The 19,438-nt window shown below is 37.8% G+C and overlaps 3 protein-coding genes across 6 annotated transcripts in view; 2 read left to right on the top strand and 1 right to left on the bottom strand.

The window, feature by feature from the left end:
- Positions 1 to 579: 579 nt before the first annotated feature.
- Positions 580 to 11,149, top strand: LOC127956245 (single-minded homolog 1-A-like). Of its 3 annotated transcripts, none has more exons than XM_052554070.1 (12): positions 580 to 807; positions 1,015 to 1,250; positions 4,471 to 4,544; positions 4,794 to 4,883; positions 4,956 to 5,064; positions 5,767 to 5,852; positions 5,932 to 6,107; positions 6,188 to 6,294; positions 7,350 to 7,497; positions 8,291 to 8,405; positions 8,652 to 8,847; positions 9,827 to 11,149. In XM_052554070.1, exons 2-12 carry the CDS (start codon positions 1,076 to 1,078, stop codon positions 10,156 to 10,158), a joined length of 1,608 nt encoding a protein of 535 aa, XP_052410030.1. In that variant the 5' UTR covers positions 580 to 807; positions 1,015 to 1,075; the 3' UTR covers positions 10,159 to 11,149. The 3 variants fall into 3 exon arrangements, with proteins under 3 accessions (XP_052410030.1, XP_052410029.1, XP_052410028.1); XM_052554069.1 differs by having other exon boundaries at positions 582 to 807; positions 8,649 to 8,847; XM_052554068.1 differs by having other exon boundaries at positions 582 to 807; positions 4,471 to 4,568; positions 8,649 to 8,847.
- Positions 11,150 to 16,992: 5,843 nt separating this feature from the next.
- On the bottom strand, positions 16,993 to 17,891 carry LOC127956264 (protein ripply2-like). The gene is made up of 3 exons (XM_052554096.1): positions 17,768 to 17,891; positions 17,622 to 17,683; positions 16,993 to 17,310 (listed from the first exon to the last, which is right to left on the bottom strand). Exons 1-3 carry the CDS (start codon positions 17,858 to 17,860, stop codon positions 17,154 to 17,156), a joined length of 312 nt encoding a protein of 103 aa, XP_052410056.1. The 5' UTR covers positions 17,861 to 17,891; the 3' UTR covers positions 16,993 to 17,153.
- Positions 17,892 to 18,903: 1,012 nt separating this feature from the next.
- LOC127956256 (melanocortin-2 receptor accessory protein 2B-like) overlaps positions 18,904 to 19,438 on the top strand; it is a 126,539-nt gene continuing 126,004 nt past the window's right edge. Inside the window, exon 1 of one of the 2 annotated variants that reach the window (XM_052554088.1) lies at positions 18,904 to 19,025. The gene's annotated coding sequence lies outside the window, so the exon portion shown is untranslated. The remainder of the gene's footprint in view (positions 19,026 to 19,438) is intronic. The other variant, XM_052554090.1, reaches the window with a different exon arrangement.

The following is a 19,438-nucleotide window of genomic DNA, read 5'->3' as shown; positions in this document are numbered from 1 at the left end:
CCAAATCCCGATTTTAAGAATCTCTTTCTTCTCCTCGGTTTTCTTTATGAATTATTTGTTTCGATTGTATCGTAATCTATCAATCCTCCTAAACTGGCCAAATAGCCTACATAAGAATCAATTATATATGAAATGTATAAATGTCTGTATAAAAAGACTTTTCTTTTTTTAATGAACGCATTTAATGCACCGTGATTTTTTTGAGTGTTTTAAATTGTTGTCCACGCAAATTCTTCCCGATTTGATGAAAGTGCGAATCAATAGCTTGAGTTATGTTTCGATTTGTGTTTTTATCTACAGTACACGCAGACATTGGCTCCGGCGTGCATCTGACACGCAGTGTGTAGGATCAGGGCTGTGGAGAGGATGCGTGTCATATGCACGAGAAGACTGTGTATACACGTCCAACACGTGCGCATCATTTACATGCAACAACAAAAAGTTGATTTCTGCGCATCAGTAACACGTTCTGCTGTTTATATTTGACGTACTATTTATACGCATTGTCACACACACACACACACACACACACACACCTTCAGAATCTCGAATCCTCCCACTGAGCCCCGGTTTCCACGAGACTCTGTGTCCAATGAGCGCGTGAGTGACGGTAAGACCGGACAGCACGAGACCGTTTCAGTACCTGCTGATGTGCTCACGCATAGAATAGAATAGAATAGAATAGAATAGAATAGAATAGAGTAGAATAGAATAGAATAGAATAGAATAGAATAGAATAGAATAGAATAGAATAGAGAATGAGCGGTCTGCGAATATCGTGGAACTCCTGCTCCTGAACAAAAGGTGGTGAGTAGCTGGAATGTTAAGATGTTTTCGTGAGTTTCGTTGTGAAATATTAATAAAAATAAATTATGTTGTGTTTAATTATAATGACATAATTATAGGACATATGAGGTCAGTATGTGTTAGTTTGGGCACAGTTTAACTCTTCGCATTATTGAGCAGGCTGATGATTCTTTATTCCTGAAGTTGTGCTGCATGTGTGTTCGGCAGCGGCCTGCACGGGTCAGATGTCCCGGATCTCCGTCTGGATCTGAGCTCGGTGACCGGAGCGATGAAGGAGAAGTCTAAGACGGCGGCGAGGACGCGGCGCGAGAAGGAGAACAGCGAGTTTTACGCGCTCGCCAGAATGTTGCCGTTACCGTCGGCCATCACGTCTCAGCTGGACAAAGCGTCCATCATCCGACTGACCAGCAGCTACCTGAAGATGCGACTGGTGCTCCCTCCAGGTCAGACGCTCGCTCGCGCGCTGATGCGTCATAATATACTATAATAACAGAAAAACACAAACCGCGCGGAACTTCACTGCATCGACCTAAATACACTGCTCCATGGACTAAAGCGGGTAGACATTTATTTTAACACCGCGAAAGTTACAACTACAAAAAAAAAAAAAAAAAACACATTACAGTGCCTAATTTTATGCCGTATATTGAAAAATAAAAAATAAACGAAAATTCAAAGGATCCCATATTGCTATATGTAATTCCTATGTTTTCTCAAATTTGTATTCTACTATTTTCATGCATTTAATATCTACTGCCGATCTGTCAGAGCATGTATTCTCCGAGAGAGAGAGAAATGATTTTTTGGCTATTATATCCTAAAGCCGCGTTTAAACGATGCGCTGTGCAAATCAACAGAACAATTATATCATATACAATCATAACTCCACAGGATTGTTTACAGGATCATTTATTTCGTTTTTATATTGACTTGACTTTTTAGCAAAGAAATAATGGTTCAGGTTCCTGTTGATTCACATGAATTATTGGCCGCGTGCCGTGTGTTTTAGAGGGGGATAAATAACACCTGTCCTCTACACTCTTAATACAGGAAGGGTTTTCATAGTCATCGAGGGCGAATAACCTTTAACATCCGTGGAACCCTTCAAAGGCACAAAATATTCTTTAAAGTAAAAAAAAAGGGGGGGGGGGGCGGGGGGTTAAAATGTTCAAAATGGCTCTTTTAGAAACTGTTCACTGAAACGATCTTTTGGTTCTTCTGTTGTAAAAAAACCCTTTTGGAACCTTTATTTTTAAGAATGTAGGCTACTTTTTTTTTTTCTTTTTTTTTTTCGAAACGAGAAAAAAAAACATTTGGATCCTAAAAAGATTTCCAAGTGACATTGTTTTTAAGAGTGTGAGAATCACTGACTGTGAACGATAGATAGATAGATAGATAGATAGATAGATAGATAGATAGATAGATAGATAGATAGATAGATAGATCGATCGATAGATAGATAGAAAAGGCGATGTTTTTGTGACAGAGATTGGGTTGCTCTGAGGGTCACGCGCGTGACTGCGCACCCGCCGCACTCATTAGACCGGGAGCGCGCACCGCGAGCACGAGTCACTTAAGATCAGATGAATTTCTAATTGATTCGGTTTCTTTCTTCTTCTTCTTCTTTAAACGAGCTGAACCGTCTGAGAGAAGCATGCTTTACATTAATCACGCGCTTCAATCAGAGCAGAAATCCGTGTTCATCGTCTCATGATGTTTACAAACCCGAGGAGAATACATGTTTGATTCGAGAAAATCAGATTATCAGCCGAATAATAATAATATTACAATTAACTATCAACCTTTTAACGACTCGTGTAAATAAAATCACACTTCACGTAGTTTCCTGCTTTATTCGCCTATAATTTATTTTGTCAATCTAGTGACAACAATGGAAACGTTGCCTTTTCACTTATTTTACATTTATTATAATTTACTTTAAATATGGAATATGCCAAAAAAAAATCCAGTAGGTCTAATATTTTTAATGATAAGCCTAATAATATTAATAATTATTAATTGTTAGTTGCAAATTAATATACAGTAGGCCGATAATGTAGGCTATTATAATAAATGTAATAATTATAAACTTAAATGTAAGCATTGATGCGAGTTAAAAACAAAACAGAATAATTGTTTACATTTGGTCGTTCAGTCTCCATATGATCCGAATCACCGCAATCTGCGAACAATTCCACTGATGGATCAACTCAGAGCCCAGGTGTGTGAGTGAGTGTGAGTGTGTGAGTGTGTGTGTGTGTGTGTGTGTGAGTGTGTGTGTCTGTGTGTGTGTGTGTGTGTGTGAGTGTGTGTGTCTGTGTGTGTGTGTGTGTGTGTGTGTGTGTGTGTGTGTGTGTGTGTGAGTGTGTGTGTGTGTGTGTGTGTGTGTGTGTGTGTGTGTGTGTGTGTGTCTGTGTGTGTGTGTGTGTGTGTGTGTGTGTGTGTGTGTGTGTCTGTGTGTGTGTGTGTGTGTGTGTGTGTGTGTGTGTGTGTGTGTGTGTGTGTGTGTGTGTGTGTGTGTGTGTCTGTGTGTCTGTGTGTGTGTGTGTGTGTGTGTGTGTGTGTGTGTGTGTGTGTGTGTGTGTGTGTGTGTGTGTGTGTCTGTGTGTGTGTGTGTGTGTGTGTGTGTGTGTGTGTGTCTGTGTGTGTGTGTGTGTGTGTGTGTGAGTGTGTGTGTGTGTGTGTGTGTGTGTGTAGCCTGCAGGGTCAGTTTGCCGTGAACATGTTTATTCATCTTATGAATAAAACAATGGCGTGCATTCGACTAGTTTAAAGCAGTGTAAGGAACTGTATTTTTAAGCCTGTGTATTTCTGTGAGAGGTAAATGTAGAATAAAGTTATTCATGTGTGTGTGTGAAGTGTGTGTGTGAAGTGTGTGTGTTTGTGTGTGTGTGTTCAGATCTCCGTTATTTACTTTTCTGAGCGACTGTTTGTTCACGAGCTTAGATTCACTCACAACATCGATTTGATGACTCTCTCTCTCTCTCTCTCTCTCTCACACACACACACACACACACACACACACACACACACACAGAGAGAGAGAGAGAGAGATATAATATAAAAAATATGTATGTAATAATATACAAATCTTTTATAAAACAATTATTATAATATTAATAACAATTATAGTAATAATTATAATTATAATACTATAAAATTACTATCAAAATAGACTTGTTGTTTATATTATTATTATAACCATCTTTATGATAAATTTATAATGACAAATGTGGACTATTAAGCAGTTTTCCACTTTGCGTATATTACACACCTTAAAAGTGTTATTGTTTTTTAAATAAATAAATAAATTTATAATTGATAAACTTTAATAAATAATAATAATAATTACTGTTGTGGTAGTTGCTGTTATTATTATATATTATACATAGTTTTTGTTTATAATATAATATTAAAAATTGTTGTTGTTATAGACTATAATTGTGTATAGTGTATATCTATATTGGTAACGAGTATTATAATATTAACATTCGCTTAGTATATTGATCACGTGTTGATATGTGTGTGTGTGTGTGTGTGTGTGTGTGAGTGTGTGTGTGTTTGTGTGTGTCTATGTCTGTGTGTGTGATATATATTATTTCATGATAATGATGTGTGTGTGTGTGTGTGTGTGTGTGTGTGTGTGTGTGTGTGTGTGTGTAGGTTTGGGGGAGGTTTGGGGTCGAAGCAGATCTTTAGAAAACACAAACCTTGAGCTCGGATCTCATTTACTGCAGGTAATAATCAGCAAGATGCTCCAGGTAATATGAACACTTTATTATCATTATTATTATTATTATAATTATTATTATTATCTTTGGCTTGTGTTCATTCAGAAATAAATCAGAGGACACTGTGAAGTTAATGATTCATTTCCATGCAAATGCATTAGATCTGATTGGAAGATGATTAACGAAGCATGTTTGCAGATTGTCTCGGCGTTGGTTGTGTCTGTGGTGATGTGTCTGATGTTCTGTGATCTGCAGACGTTAGACGGCTTTATATTCGTGGTGGCTTGCGATGGGAAGATCATGTACATCTCAGAGACGGCGTCGGTTCACCTGGGTCTTTCACAGGTGAAGAGCTGACTAACATCTGTGTTTGTGCTGGTGTTCCTCCAGTGCAATCACACAGCTGCTTTCACACAGGTAGAGCTGACCGGGAACAGTATTTATGAGTACGTCCATCCGGCGGATCACGACGAGATGAGCGCGGTCCTGACGCCGCAGCCCTCGCTCCACACACAGCTCATCCACGGTGAGACCACACCAACATCTACACCTCTTTCAGACGATTCTCATGTGTTTCTACTGTAGGCGGAGAAAAATCACACAATTAGGACTGTTTTTGGCAACAAAAACTCAAATGGAATTCTAAACTTTAATGCAAAATATATAAAAAATATTATATAGAGAGAGATAATATATAATATATATAATTTTAATCTAAAATCTATTCTTATCTTTTTTAATCTAAAATCTGCTTTAAAATTTTTGTAAATAAAACAAACATTACTGTAATATAATTTCAAGCTATATTTTTAGTCTTTAAACTATTTATTTTCATTGTGACTTTTCGCAAAAAAAGTGCAAAAACATTTACAACTAAATTATGAAAAAAAATATGATTGAATATTAAAAAATCAGCATCTAGAATTTTTATAGATGTAAATATTATTTTGAAGTTTGCTGTAAAAGAATTATGTATATTATTATACACTAAAACATTAAGATAAATAGAAAAATACAATTATATCATATTTATATAACACAATAATTATAGCAGTCATTCTGTCAAAATTCCACGCTTTCACCAATTTTTCTCCAAAGCTCAAATTTTCCAAAAATTATTTCAATGCCAATTTTTTAATTTGTAATTTTTATCTCAGAAAAATATGACTAAATGAGAATCATTTCATGCATATAATCCCGACTGATGTCTGCGATGTGAATTTTGCAGAGCATGAAGCAGAGCGCTCGTTCTTCTTGAGAATGAAGTGTGTTTTGGCCAAACGTAACGCCGGGTTGACGAGCGGAGGATATAAGGTACACACACACACACACACATGGACGAACACCGCGTCAGCTGACGGTCACTAACAGAGCGTGACCTTTGACCCCGCAGGTCATCCACTGCAGTGGCTATCTGAAGACGTCTGCGCTGGACTGCTATCAGAACGTGGGTCTGGTGGCGGTGGGACACACTTTACCTCCCAGCGCCGTCACCGAGATCAAGCTTCACAGCAACATGTTCATGTTCAGAGCCAGTCTAGACATGAAGCTCATCTTCCTCGACTCCAGGTGAGCGGCGGAGAGAGATATGACCCATACATGCAATAAATAAACTAAATAAAACACGACTGCTGTTCTGTGCCTCTAAGGGTTTCAGAGCTGACAGGATATGAGCCACAGGACCTGATTGAGAAGACCCTGTATCATCACGTGCACAGCTGTGACAGCTTTCACCTGCGCTGCTCTCATCACCTCTGTGAGTCCAAATCACATTGAAATACATCCTAAAGAGAGGAATCCAAAGACATGGATCTTTATATGTGATGTGTTATGTGTGAGCATTAGGATTTTAAAATCAACTCCGAACCTGGATCCTTGCTGCAGAATTTAGCACACATTGCAGTTTGTTGAGTGTAGTTATAGAAAGCCCAGCAAGAAGTGTATTACAGTAGTCAATTTGGGAGAATACGAAAGTATAAATAAGCCTTTCGGTCACAGATAGCTAGAAAAATAATGGGCCTAAAATTGAACCCTGGGGAACACCTGTAATTTTGTGATTGTAAGAGATTGTGTTCGACTATCAAAAGCGGCACTAAGATCAAGAAGAAGAACTAGAATCGGAGGCTACAGGAAAATATATTTTATTGTATTAATTATTATAAGTTTGTATATTAATTAATTAATCAATTAATAAAACAATTATTAATAATATATGTTTTTATAATTTTATAAAAAATTATATTATTATTATTTTTTTTTTTTGCCAATAGCAATGTTAAAAAGTATTATTTGGATATACATAATTTATTTATATAGATATGTTAATGTTAATTTCATTAATAGATTTAAAAGCTGTATCTGTTAATATAATTTAATGGATGCGAGCTGACATGGACTAACAATCAACAGTTTTATTGTTATTAACTAATGTTAGCAAACATTAACTAGATAAAAACGTTTGTCAAGTACTGCAACATACATACATAAATATTATGTCTTTACATATTTAACACATGCACATACACACACACACACACACACACACACATGCAAACATACACACACACACCAATACACACACTCAAACACCCAATCAAACACACACACGCACACACACTCAAACACACACACACACACACACATTTACTATCCTTTTTCTGTCTAATTTTGTCAGATTTTGTTGTTTTGTCATTTTAAACAGTCATAATGAAATGTATGTTCCACTCTTTCTGAGCCTTACAAATGTTTCATAAATGAATATGAGTTCAGTAGAATCAGTTTGATGTGTAATGTGTGTCTGTGTCTCTGCAGTGCTGGTCAAAGGTCAGGTGACCACTAAATATTACCGCTTCCTGTCCAAACACGGCGGCTGGGTTTGGGTGCAGAGTTACGCCACCATCGTTCACAATATTCGCTCGTCTCGTCCACACTGCATCGTCAGCGTCAACTACGTCCTCACGTGAGTCACGCCAACATCTCCCTCTCAAACACACCTCACGATGGAATAAAGAACACACACACACAGGTCAAACCCAGGTCGTCTGAAACACAATACATACGGCTGTCAGACACGGTGAAAACATGCGTCTGGTAACACAAGCCTGTCAGGTGTACATTCAAGATCAGAGTTCAGTTCAGACGAGACACAGCTGTGAAATCAGAAATCAGACACATTGCACAAGCTTTGCTTTGAGTCACAGGACTCCTGTCGCTTTAAGAAAACACCTTACACATTCACTGCCCACTTCTGACCCGCTGAAACAGTCATAACTTCATATTTGTCACCTGAGACCGTACTGTGTCTGATCAGTCACTTGTGCTGAAAGAGTGTGTGAGAGATATGAGGAAGAGGCTGAATGTATTTTACAGAGACTAATCTAACTAATGCATGTAAAAAATATTAAATAATAAACAAATAAATAATAATTCAGGACAATAAACATACATATAGGAGACAGAAATCTTTTTGGCTTGAACACAAGGTTTGGGGGCGGGACCAATGTTCTAACTGCGTTAAAATATTTTAATTGTGTTGAGTTAATGCAGCCCTATATATGATGTGTATTTTGATCATTTTCATTTTTTTTGGCATTTTTAAACAGATCTGGATGCAAAAGTTGTTAAAAGTGTACTTTTTATATATATATATAAATGAATAACGTGCAAAAAAAAAAAAAATGTTTGCACTTTTTTGAAGTGTTTTTGGGCGAGCTCCAGCAGTGTATGTTGAGTGTAATCATGTGTGTGTTCAGGGACACGGAGTACAGAGGCCTGGCGCTGTCTCTGGAGCAGCTCAAGCCCAGCAAACCTGCGTTCCCTTACCCTAACCAGACCCCAGCCAAGACCCGCGCTTCTCCGTACTCTCAGGTTCAGTCAGAATAAATCATCTCAGTCACAGACGCACTCAAAGCCCTAATGCACTTTACAGATGCATGATGTATAAAATGCATATATGTTTCACTCACTATATTATCATCACTGGTTCATTTTGTGTGTATTTATTTATGTATACACCAAGGCTGCATTTATTTGCTTAATAATACAGTAAAAAACATTAATATTTCTTGAGTGCGTTTTCAAAGTTTTCTCTCTTCACTTCCTGTTTTTTAGCAGTTTCCGTTCTTCCAGCCCGAGCGCTCAGATTCCGATCGCGACAGCCAATGGGACGGCAGCCCTCTGACAGACTCCGCCTCCCCGCAGCGACTGGACACGTGTGCTCAAACACACACACACACACACGCCTCACACACACAGAGAGAGGGATGGTGGGACGCCACTAAAGCAACTCCACACGTCCATCAAACTCACGGTGAGTCAGAAACATTTCTGATTATTATCAGTACTGAAAACAGTTTGTGTTTCTCTGGAAACTGTGATGTACATCTATTCTTAAATTTGGAATCATTTAAATATATACATCTAGTGAAAAGTCTCTTCTGCTCACCAAGGTTGCATTTATTTAATCAAAAAATACATTGAAATATGATTCCAGTTAAAAACGAGTTATTTTCTATTCTAATATATTTTAAAATCTTATTTATTTATGTGATCTAAACTGTATTTTATTTTTTTATTTTTATTTTTTACTATAATAATATAATAAAAAAAATTCCAGGATTCACAGATCAGTAAAAGGTTCAAACAGCATTTATCTGAAATATAAATCTTTTGTAACATTATACATTTCTTCAATGGCACTTTTGATGGTTTTAATACTTCCTTGATGAATAAAAATATTTTATTTATTTTTTTGTTTAAGAAAAAACACAACAAAAAGATTTCTTAATTCATTAAAAATGAAAGTGTTTAAATAGTTTTGTCGCTGATGTCATGAAGTACATGAGTGTTTTCAAAAGTATCATTCTTTTATTCACAACTTTAATTTGTTAAGCCGTGAGTTACATTGAATTTATAAAAGCTAATGCGTGTTGTTTAGTTATTCCATATATACATGGTAAGGTTTCACAAAATAAAACAGAGCAAATAAAGTATAATGATGATATTAATAACAACAGTATTCTTCCACCAAACAATGTAGCTCCTCAGAGTCAGTTGTGTTTGCAACACAGTGGTTGCCGAGCAACACACAAACGTAAACAAAGGTGTTTGTTACTTTGTAGCATCAGTCAGCTGTGAACGTGGCTCAGCCAATCAGAATCAAGCACCGGAACTAACCGGTTAATAATAAAAATATCTAGAACTGAACATCTTTAGAGACACAAACACAGGAACTTCAACACGCAGATATTCAGTAAAAACGTCACGGTTTCATGAAATCTCTCCGGCAGCTCACTGGGACGAGGAGCACGTGGACGGATCTCCAGGCTCCTCGGGCGATTCGAGAGACAGTTCAGGGATTTCCCAGAGCCGGATGGGTGCCAGACCGGAGCCGATTAAAGTGGAGGACGTCTGCATGAGTGACGTCTTCTCGTCCGTCTGCAGAGGACCGCCCCGTCTCGTCCTGCACCGAGACGACAGAGACGAGAGTCCAGCCTCGCTGTCCGCTCTGAGCAGTCCCGGCTCCGACAGACTGTCCCATTACGACGTGAACACACACATGCACTTTCAGACCAGCACCACACACAACGGCACATCGGTCATCATCACCAACGGCAGCTGACCGCAAAACACCTGCTGTTTACCAGCCTGCAGCACTAAACCAGTCAGAAGAGAAGCTGAATAAATCAGCTCTCCAGTCATGTATGGTTTGGACGATATCTGTCTGAGATGCAACTGTTTGAAAATCTGGAATCTGAGGGAGCAAAAAATCTAAATATTGAGAAAATCATCTTTAAAGTTGTTCAGATGAAGTTCTTAGCAATGCATATTACTAATCAAACATTAAGTTTTGATATATTTACGGTTGGACATTTATTACATGATCATTACTTAATATCCTGTTTAAGAACGATTGATAATTTTGACCCAAACAATATTCCTGTCTATTGCTCCAAATACCTGTCTGCTTCTGTGCTGCAGGGACACATGTGATAGTGTTCATGTGTTGCTATTTACAAGCACTAGTATCAAAAACACATGTAGGTCAGAATACAACCTTAAAAAGGAAGAAATTATAGTTTGCATGATGAAAATACATTTGTTTTTGCACTGTGGCATTATTTAAGAACCTTTACTTTAATGCAATGTTTTTCAGTTTGTACAGGAATGGCTGTACTGCTTTTAATCAGTTGGTTTTACAGTAGAAGACTGTTTTGCATTGTGGCATTATTATCATATGAATTACCCGCTATCATTATTCCTAACCCTATTTACAGATTCACAGAATGTAGTTATTGCTTTTAATTTGTTAACTAAAATAAAATCCATAGTTTTTAATGGATTAAGAATGAACAAAGAAAATAAGGTTTATTGTTTGCTCCGTGGCAATATTTGCATGAGCTGAAAAAAATTTGTTTTGCGTTTCCCCTGAGTCAGTATTTTCATGTCGAACATTTTCACCTTAAATGTCTTTTTTTAAATGCAAAATCAATTAGATTTTGCAGTATTTACAGATTACAGTTGCATTGTTGTGCTGACTTTAATTTGTTGATTTTAATTTTAAATATATATATATGATTTATAGTAATCTAAATAAAATAATACAAGCTAAATGCAAGAAGAAAATCATGTTTGCATTAGTGCACCGCAATATTTTCATGTAAATTCAACCAAGTTCTCATAATTTTGATCCAAAATTAAATATATCTTGTATTATTTGCATTTCATAGTTGCATTGGTTTTATATATAAATCTATTATTTACAGTAATATAAAACAAATGATAACTGAAAAAAATATGAATGCAGAATGCATGAAGAAAACTAATTTTTTATTCAATTCACCCCAAATCTCATTATTCTGATGCAAAATCAATTATACTTTGGCATAATGGTATAATAACAAGGTGCATCACATTAAATTTGATTGTTACAAAATAAGCAGCTACATTTTCTTTGTGCATAATATAATTCCTTGAAATTTGAGGAAAATAATTTTCCTGTGGTTTTTATTAAATTCACACGTGAAATTATCAAAGCTGTCCACTGAGATTATGATTACATTTTATATACAATTAATTTAATAAATCCAAAAATGTGTGTATATTTCGGTGTTTAGAAGTATTTTCTGTCATTTCTGAGAAGAGCTTTGGATTTAATTCATTTTCTTGTACACCGTGTTCTTAAGAAAAGGTTTCACGTCATGCTGCGTCAGTGCTTTGATTTGTGCATGTGTGCAGATGTGACCAGAGGCATTTTTACACAAATTAAATGTGTGTGTGTGTGTGTGAGAGAGAGAGAGAGAGAGAGAGAGCGAGAGAGAGAGAGTGTGTGTGTGTGTATGTGTGTGTGAGAGAGAAAGAGAGAGAGAGAGAGCGAGAGAGTGTGTGTGTGTGTGTGTGTGTGAGAGAGAGATTACAGCTCCAAACCTCTACACACACACATCTATAGTCTTATTTCTCAAAAGGACAGTAAACAGATAAACACACAGCTCAAAATAATGTGATCAATTAGAATAAAGACACCCAACAAACACATAGCAATGCCCACGACAACCTAGCAACCACTAACACCACCCTAGCAACGAATCAGTGTGTTTTGTATTGGGAAGCTTCAGATATTTAATAACGACTAGTTCAAACATTATCTACATTATGTTAGCGTCCAATCAGCTGGCTCTGCCCCTGACATGCTCCGCCCCTTCGCCTGTGTCTGTCTACCCATAACCCCCTGGGGCTTCCATCATCCCGCTGTGTGTGTTGTTGAGTGTCAGTAAGCGTGTTAATGTATTCCAGCTCAGCTCCGTCTCATGGGAAGATTAATAACTAATTACTACAGGTCACTCAACCAGATGGGCTTCCTGTGTGTGTGTGTGTGTGTGTGTGTGTGAGAGAGAGAGAGAGAGAGAGTGTGTGTGTGTGTGTGTGTGAGAGAGAGAGAGAGAGAGAGAGAGTGTGTGTGTGTGTGTGTGTGTGTGTGAGAGAGAGAGAGAGAGAGAGAGAGAGCGAGAGAGTGTGTGTGTGTCAGGAAGTGATGCAGGTGTGTGTGTGTGTGTGTGTGTGTGTGTGTGTGTGTGTATCAGGAAGTGATGCAGGTGTGTGTGTGTGTGTGTCTGCTTTATTGTCAATTCTTCCACATGTACAGTACACACATACAGAGAATCGAAATTGTGTTACTCTCAGACCCCGGTGCGCACAGATAACATTAACATTAAAGCCTAAAAATCTAGATCAAAATATAAAATGTAGATACAAATATACAATAAGGGAATGTAAAAAAAGACATATGATAAAATTAAAAATAGTTAAATAAAGCAGCGCAAGGCAAAAGGCAGTTAGAGTGCAAATCAATGAAGTGAACAACGGTGCAGATAAAAGATTATTTAGTGCAAAAAAACCCAATGCTGCACAAAGTGACTGGTGCATGTCATCGTATATTAGTGGGGAGGGGGAGGGATTGGGGGAGGGGTTCATAGTTCAGTGGTGCCTGGGTCAGAAGAGGGGAGGGGGGGCAGGTTCGGGAGTGAGTTCAGCTTCCTGACAGCCTGGTGGATGAAGCTGTCCTTCAGTCTGCTGGTCCTGGCCTGGACACTCCACAGTGATGCAGCTCGACAGGATGCTCTCGATGGTGCCTCTGTAGAAGGTGTATGTGATGGGGGGTGGGGCTCTGGCTCTCCTCAGTTTGCAGAGGAAGTAGAGACGCTGTTGTGATTTCTTGGCCAGTGCTGTGGTGTTTTCAGTCCAGGAGAGGTCCTCTGTGATGTGCACACCCAGGAACTTGGTGCTGCTCACTCTCTCCACAGTCGCACCGTTGATGGTCAGAGGAACGTGCTGAGTGTGTGCTCTCCTGAAGTCTACAACAATCTCCTTCATCTTCTGCACATTCAGAGAGAGATTGTTGTCACTGCACCATCCGGACAGGCGGCTCACCTCACTCCTGTAGTTAGTCTCATCCTTGTTGCTGATGAGACCCACCACAGTCGTGTCATCTGCAAACTTAATGAAGAGGTTGGAGCGTGTGTGTGTGTGTAAGGAAGTGATGCAGGTGTGTGTCTGTCTGTCTGTGTGTGTGCTCAGGATCTAATTGAGACAGAGAGCGTGGAGCAGAACAACGCATCTGATGAACATTAACCTGAACTCCATGTGAACACTGACCTGATGCCGTATTCCCACCTTAACAGTTAAACAAGTGTGTGTGTGTGTGTGTGTGTGTGTGAGTGTTGCCACCCCCCCCCCCCCCTTGATTTATGAGCTTTCTGAGTTTTTTGGAAGCTTCAACCTACAGCTGCAGTTCAGATGGTGAAGAACTGAACACACACACACACACACACACACACACACACACATTAGTTAGTCTTGCACTTGTGTTGTTAAGTGGCTGTTTTGAAATACTGTTAACCCTCTGCAGTCCTGTGAAAGAATGATGTGTTTACTTGAGTCTGGTGAATCTTAAATGAACAACACATTTAACCACACGGTCTGTTGTGTTCTACCATGAGGTTTTCGGGGGTTAGGAGGGGGGTCAGTTTTGCGCGTGTGAGAGAGTGAGACAGAACTAGTAAAGGGTTATCAGTTCAGCCGTGTGTGCTTTGTGTTTAACTGAAATACTGCAACATTACACAGTCTGCTAACAAAAATAGATTCTAAAAACTTTTACTAGCACTCCCTTAATTATTTCTGAATCTTCTTTGAACGTTCAAAATGTTTTAAAACATTTTACTAATTTTTTTATTTTGGTTGTGCAAAGGTTAAAGGTAAATGTTTTGAAAACATTATGGGAACGTTACTAGTTAAACCTTAAAGTATTACTTGCTCTATAAACCAGTGTGTTTGCAATTATGAATTAAATTAAATTAATAACTAGTTATCAAGCAGCTAAAATAACTAGAGCCTCGCGCATCCATGTTTGTATGCAATTTAAAATGCTTTATGTTGTTGTTATATACGTTTATAGCTAAAAATGACAACATAGACTTTCTCAATGGTTAAAAATATATATATTATAAAGAAAAGTCAATGATATTTTCAGGTTTTCGCTAGCAGATGTGTAAATATATGTTTAAGCTGCTGGAATGTAACGCACGTGATTAGAAACTATTCTGCAGCACGTGCTCTGTGTGCATTTACTGTATTTAAATATGACTTTTTAAAACAGAATTACTGATACAGTGCTCAACAAGGAACATCAGTGAGTCTGGAGGGAAATATTACATGAAAATTAATCTGACTGGATTTATCCAAGACAAACAACCCGGTGAAACAGCGCCCTCTGCTGCCGTAGTCTTTACTATACATATACAAGTGTGTGTATATATTTGTATTTATGCATTTAGCAGAGGCTTTTATTGTGCATTCAGGTTATAATTTTTTTTTTTTTTTTTCTTTTTTAACCAGTATGTGTTCCCTGGGAATCCAACCAACAACCTTTTGCGCTGCTAACACAATGCTCTATATATATATAGAAATAATTCTAATTTGGGGCTAATATGAGGATAATTTTTTGTAAAATGTTTTTTTTAAGCAATTTACATAAAAGTGTCCTCATATTAGCTCCAAATTAGAATTATAGAAAGTATAATAATATTATTATAATTATTATTATTATTACAATTTTTTATGAACAAAATTAGCCATAAAATAATTAAATAAATGTTTAATTACAATTGTATTATGTAACCATAATTTAAAAAAAAATCATAATTGTATGTTTACAAACAAATTACAAAAATTGGCAGTAGTCTGTTGAATAAATATATATATATATAAAAGTAGAAATATTTTGCACATTTTGTCATGCAAAATCATTAGTTTTTTTCTTTATTTTTAAAAGAAGGTGGTAATTAAGTTCAATTAAATCTTACATAACAACATGAATATTGTTTGTATGTGCAGGAAAACCTCATCCAGATGTGCTTGAAAATTAAATAAAAATAAAAATACAGATCACTAACTCTCACACACACACTCTCTCACACACTCTATCTCACACACTCTCTCTCTCACACACACACACACCTCTGTGTAGCTCACACACTCTCACACAGATCTGAGGTTTATGGGGGGGTCATCACAGAGCAGTCCTGGGGTCAGATAAACCTCTGGACGCTGAGATATGATGATACAGAGCTCATAACGGCTCAGAAACACACCACACACGAGTTCCCACAGTCACACAACATCTCTAACAGCGTTAAATCACACACTCTCACACACACACTCTCACACACACACACTCACACCTTTCACAGACGTGTGAATCTACACACAGCCTTAATGGACACAACAGTTAACACCCTCACACACACACACACACACTTCACACACTCCAACATATTCCCAACACAACACCTCAGTACACACACACACACACACACACACACATGTTATGCTTTCCCACGGTCACTGATATTCACACATAACTGCAGAAATCACAATCTTTAGATAATTCAGTGTTATTTTTAATTGTATAAAGGCTAAACTCACTGCTGTTCAGAACTCTGTGCTCAGTGAGATTCACTTTGAGAAAGAAATAAACACTTTTATTCATCAGTGACACATTCAAAATATCACAAACACATCTCAAAAGCAAATATTTGCCATGATATTAATTCCTGTCAGATTTGTGTGTGTTACACAGAGAACTGTGTGTTGTGTTTTATGAAGTTGGAAACTGAGTCGAGGATCCAGAATGAGTGTATGTTTTGTAGATCTGGTGTGTGTGGCTTTCAGAAACTGTGTGACAAGGAAAGACTGTGTGTGTGAGCAGATGTCAGATCTGTAATGCTCTCGGAGTGTGTGAGAGGAGTCTGTGTGTCTGGGAAAGAGACGGTAAAACAGTGTGGTGTTCAGACATTAACACGTGCATGTGACGCCTGAGCAGGTGTCAAACACACACACACACACACACACACACACTGAAACATCTGTCCAGTGAGCTTTCTGAGTAAAGAGAATGTCTCTCAGTCTCAGTTTCATTAAGTGCTGTCTGTATGTTCTATAACACTGAACCATTAGAGTCCGAATAAAACAGATTAATAACATTTCGATTAGTTTTTAACATTTGTTTATTCATTTGGCCGACGACTTTAACCACAGACACAGAAACATTCAGTGGAAGATATGAGCAGACGTTCATTAAGGAACACTCGTCATCTGCTCTTTAATAATGTTCTCTAAGGGTTAGCGCAGAAACACTAATGGAACGCTTCTGCCTGAAGATGCTTTAAATGTTTCTAGAGAAAAGTTTCAGAGAACGTTCAAAAGTAACGTTCCCATAATGTCCAAGATTTTTTTTTTACAACATAAAAAACCTGGATGATTTCAGCTTTCAGACGAATACTGTTTTCATAATTTAATGAGATGATGATTCGTGTTTTTCATTTGGTTTTCTGTTAAGACTCACATCAGGATTGCTGACATTGCTTTTCGTCAACCTCGTGATTCAGAGAATGAGCCAAACTAATATTTCAAATATTTATTCATAGGAAATAAGTTACAGCTGGCATATAGGATAATTTAACATAAATACAAAAAAATAAAATATTTACATGTCAACTTCTAGTTTTATACACATATTCACAACTATGTACATGCATGGACTAAATGAAGTGATGAAGGTCTTCAGCTGAGGTTCTTCTCGTGCTCTTCATCCTCCTCCTCATCCTCGCTCTCTGAGTCCTCACACAGACAGATAGTGGCCTGAACCGGATAACTGCGCAGGAGGACCTCGGCGTCCAGGTACAGGTAATCGAAACAGCGAGATCTGGGCCAGAACAACCTGCAGAAATCAAGAAGAGTCCCACAGATCAGATCACATCTTACACAACACCAGGAACATTAATACAACGCTCGTTCAACATTTAAACATCATTAATAGAATGTTTCAGATGGATGTTCATCTAACGTTCTTTTGTATCAAAAGTAACATTCCCAGAACGTTTGAAAATGATCACACGGAATCTTCATCTAACGTTCTTCAAATGTTACAAGTTTCAGGAAGCGGTCAAAAGTAACATTCACGGAATGTTTCAGAATGATACAATGTAATATGTAATACAACCCCTGAAGCTTTAGAAAAGCGGAACTCACTTGACGGGGTGTGTGACCTCAGGCGCTTTCAGGAGCTGCTCAGATGATGCTCTCTCATAAGGCTGTGGAATACAGAGATCTTTAATACAGAGATCAGTTCATATCATCATCACAAGAACAGTGCGTCTAATAACAGCTGAACGCACCTTCGAAGCGTTGTTTCTGTGGATCCAGGGTCTCCAGGGTCGCGTCGCGCTGGTTTCAGAGCTGAATCCGTGCGTGAAGGGGACTTTCTCCATCGTGTCGGAGGAAAGAGAAGCTGAAGAGTAAACTCTGAACGGAATGATGCTCGGACTCGACTCTGGGGTCTTTATATAGCTGTGTGCGCGTGCTCGTGCCAAACGGTGCGCTCGCGCGTCGCGTCGCGTCAGGTGCGAGGTCACACTCCCGAACACATGGAGACTTCACACACTTCTGACAGCAGACAAACCTCGTCTCTCTTTCACACACGCGTTCTTCTGTTTTATTGAGTCCCATTATGTTGATCTGCAAACACAAGTTATATAAATAATATTCCACCGACATTTACTGAAGCAAAGGGTTAAAAAACTGCGATTAACCTCGAAACTTGAACTAGAATTAACAAAGGTGTTTGCAAATGTTTTCTTATGAATATTTTGAATGCATGCTTCATTTTGTAAGAGACGAGAGACATTTCCTGGATTTGTGTGTAAAAAAAAAGGGTTTATACTAAAAGACTTTTCATTCATATTTGTTTGTTTAAAGAGTACGAATTATATTTGCAAAGTATCAATGCATCGCTTTTATGCGTTATTTATTCAATAATTAATAATAAATACAGTTTGTGCGTTCATTGTATTGTAGCCAAGTATTCTCACGCCAGGTCATGTCTTGTTTAATTCGTAAGGAAAGACATGTTTATGGAGAAATAAAAAACTATTCAAAAGCAGCTTCACAATAATAAATAGGAAATTATGAGAATCAATGATGCAAACTTCTCAACTCTTACACAGATTCTAATAGAGTACATACGTTCGTTTAAGTTATTTGGTCTTTAATGATGTTCTCAAAAACATTATTTTAATAATATTTTAGTAGTGTTCCCATAATGTTTGCAAAGCAATTAAAAAATGTTGACGTTCTCTTAACATTTACATAACCAGGAAAAATCGTTTCCGTAAATGTTTTTATAATGAACTTATATAATGAATGTGATCTGCGGTCAGAAACAGCGCTGTCTCAGTGAGTTTGGTGTGGACTCGGCTCTGCTGGAGATGATTAGATGATCTGACTTCATCAGATGGAGAAGTGTGAAGCGGAACATTTGCTCTCAAACACAAACATGACGCGTGCGCGCGCGCGGGGTCATGACCTCTAGAGACCGAGGACGCGTGCTGCAGGGGAGAGGGTTTACATCAGCTTCACACAGACACAAACACCTCTGTGAGTATTTATATGAATATCTGAATGTGAGTTTGGCCTGGTTATTGTCTTAAACTGCACGCAGAAAAACACTTTTTCAGATGTTTAGTCAGCTATAATTCCTCACATTATATTCACTCATCAAGTAAATAAAAGGTGTCCACTAGAGGACACTCGTAGACTGAAATATATGTGGAATCTTTTATTCTTCGGGAAAAAATGTTGATGAGAACAGAGCATCAGTGTATAGTGCCATAAATATTTGGAAACCTTCTTCCAGTAATGTTAATAGAACGTTTGTTCCGGGTTATCTGGTATTTAATAATGTTCTCAAGCATTAGCACAGAAACATTATTTATAGACTGCATCGTGTATGGAATGTTCTTTCTGGAACTTGTATGTGGACGTTTGTCTAATGTTTTTTAAATGTTACT

This window comes from Carassius gibelio, chromosome B4 (genome assembly GCF_023724105.1).
Source record: "Carassius gibelio isolate Cgi1373 ecotype wild population from Czech Republic chromosome B4, carGib1.2-hapl.c, whole genome shotgun sequence".
In the NCBI taxonomy this organism is placed as follows: domain Eukaryota; kingdom Metazoa; phylum Chordata; class Actinopteri; order Cypriniformes; family Cyprinidae; genus Carassius; species Carassius gibelio.
Note: the sequence above shows the minus strand (reverse complement) of the source record. Positions and strands in the feature narration are given on the sequence as shown.

Bases quoted from the DNA above. Each gene is read 5' to 3' on its own strand.
- LOC127956245 (XM_052554068.1), top strand. From the start codon at position 1,076: ATGAAGGAGAAGTCTAAGACGGCGGCGAGGACGCGGCGCGAGAAGGAG. The intron at 1,251-4,470 runs GTCAGACGCTCG...GTGTGTGTGTAG, and splicing joins GCGACTGGTGCTCCCTCCAG to GTTTGGGGGAGGTTTGGGGT. The intron at 8,406-8,648 runs GTTCAGTCAGAA...CCTGTTTTTTAG, and splicing joins GCGCTTCTCCGTACTCTCAG to CAGTTTCCGTTCTTCCAGCC.
- LOC127956264 (XM_052554096.1), bottom strand. From the start codon at position 17,860: ATGGAGAAAGTCCCCTTCACGCACGGATTCAGCTCTGAAACCAGCGCG. The intron at 17,684-17,767 runs GTGCGTTCAGCT...TGTATTCCACAG, and splicing joins ACAGAAACAACGCTTCGAAG to CCTTATGAGAGAGCATCATC. The intron at 17,311-17,621 runs GTGAGTTCCGCT...TGATTTCTGCAG, and splicing joins GAGGTCACACACCCCGTCAA to GTTGTTCTGGCCCAGATCTC.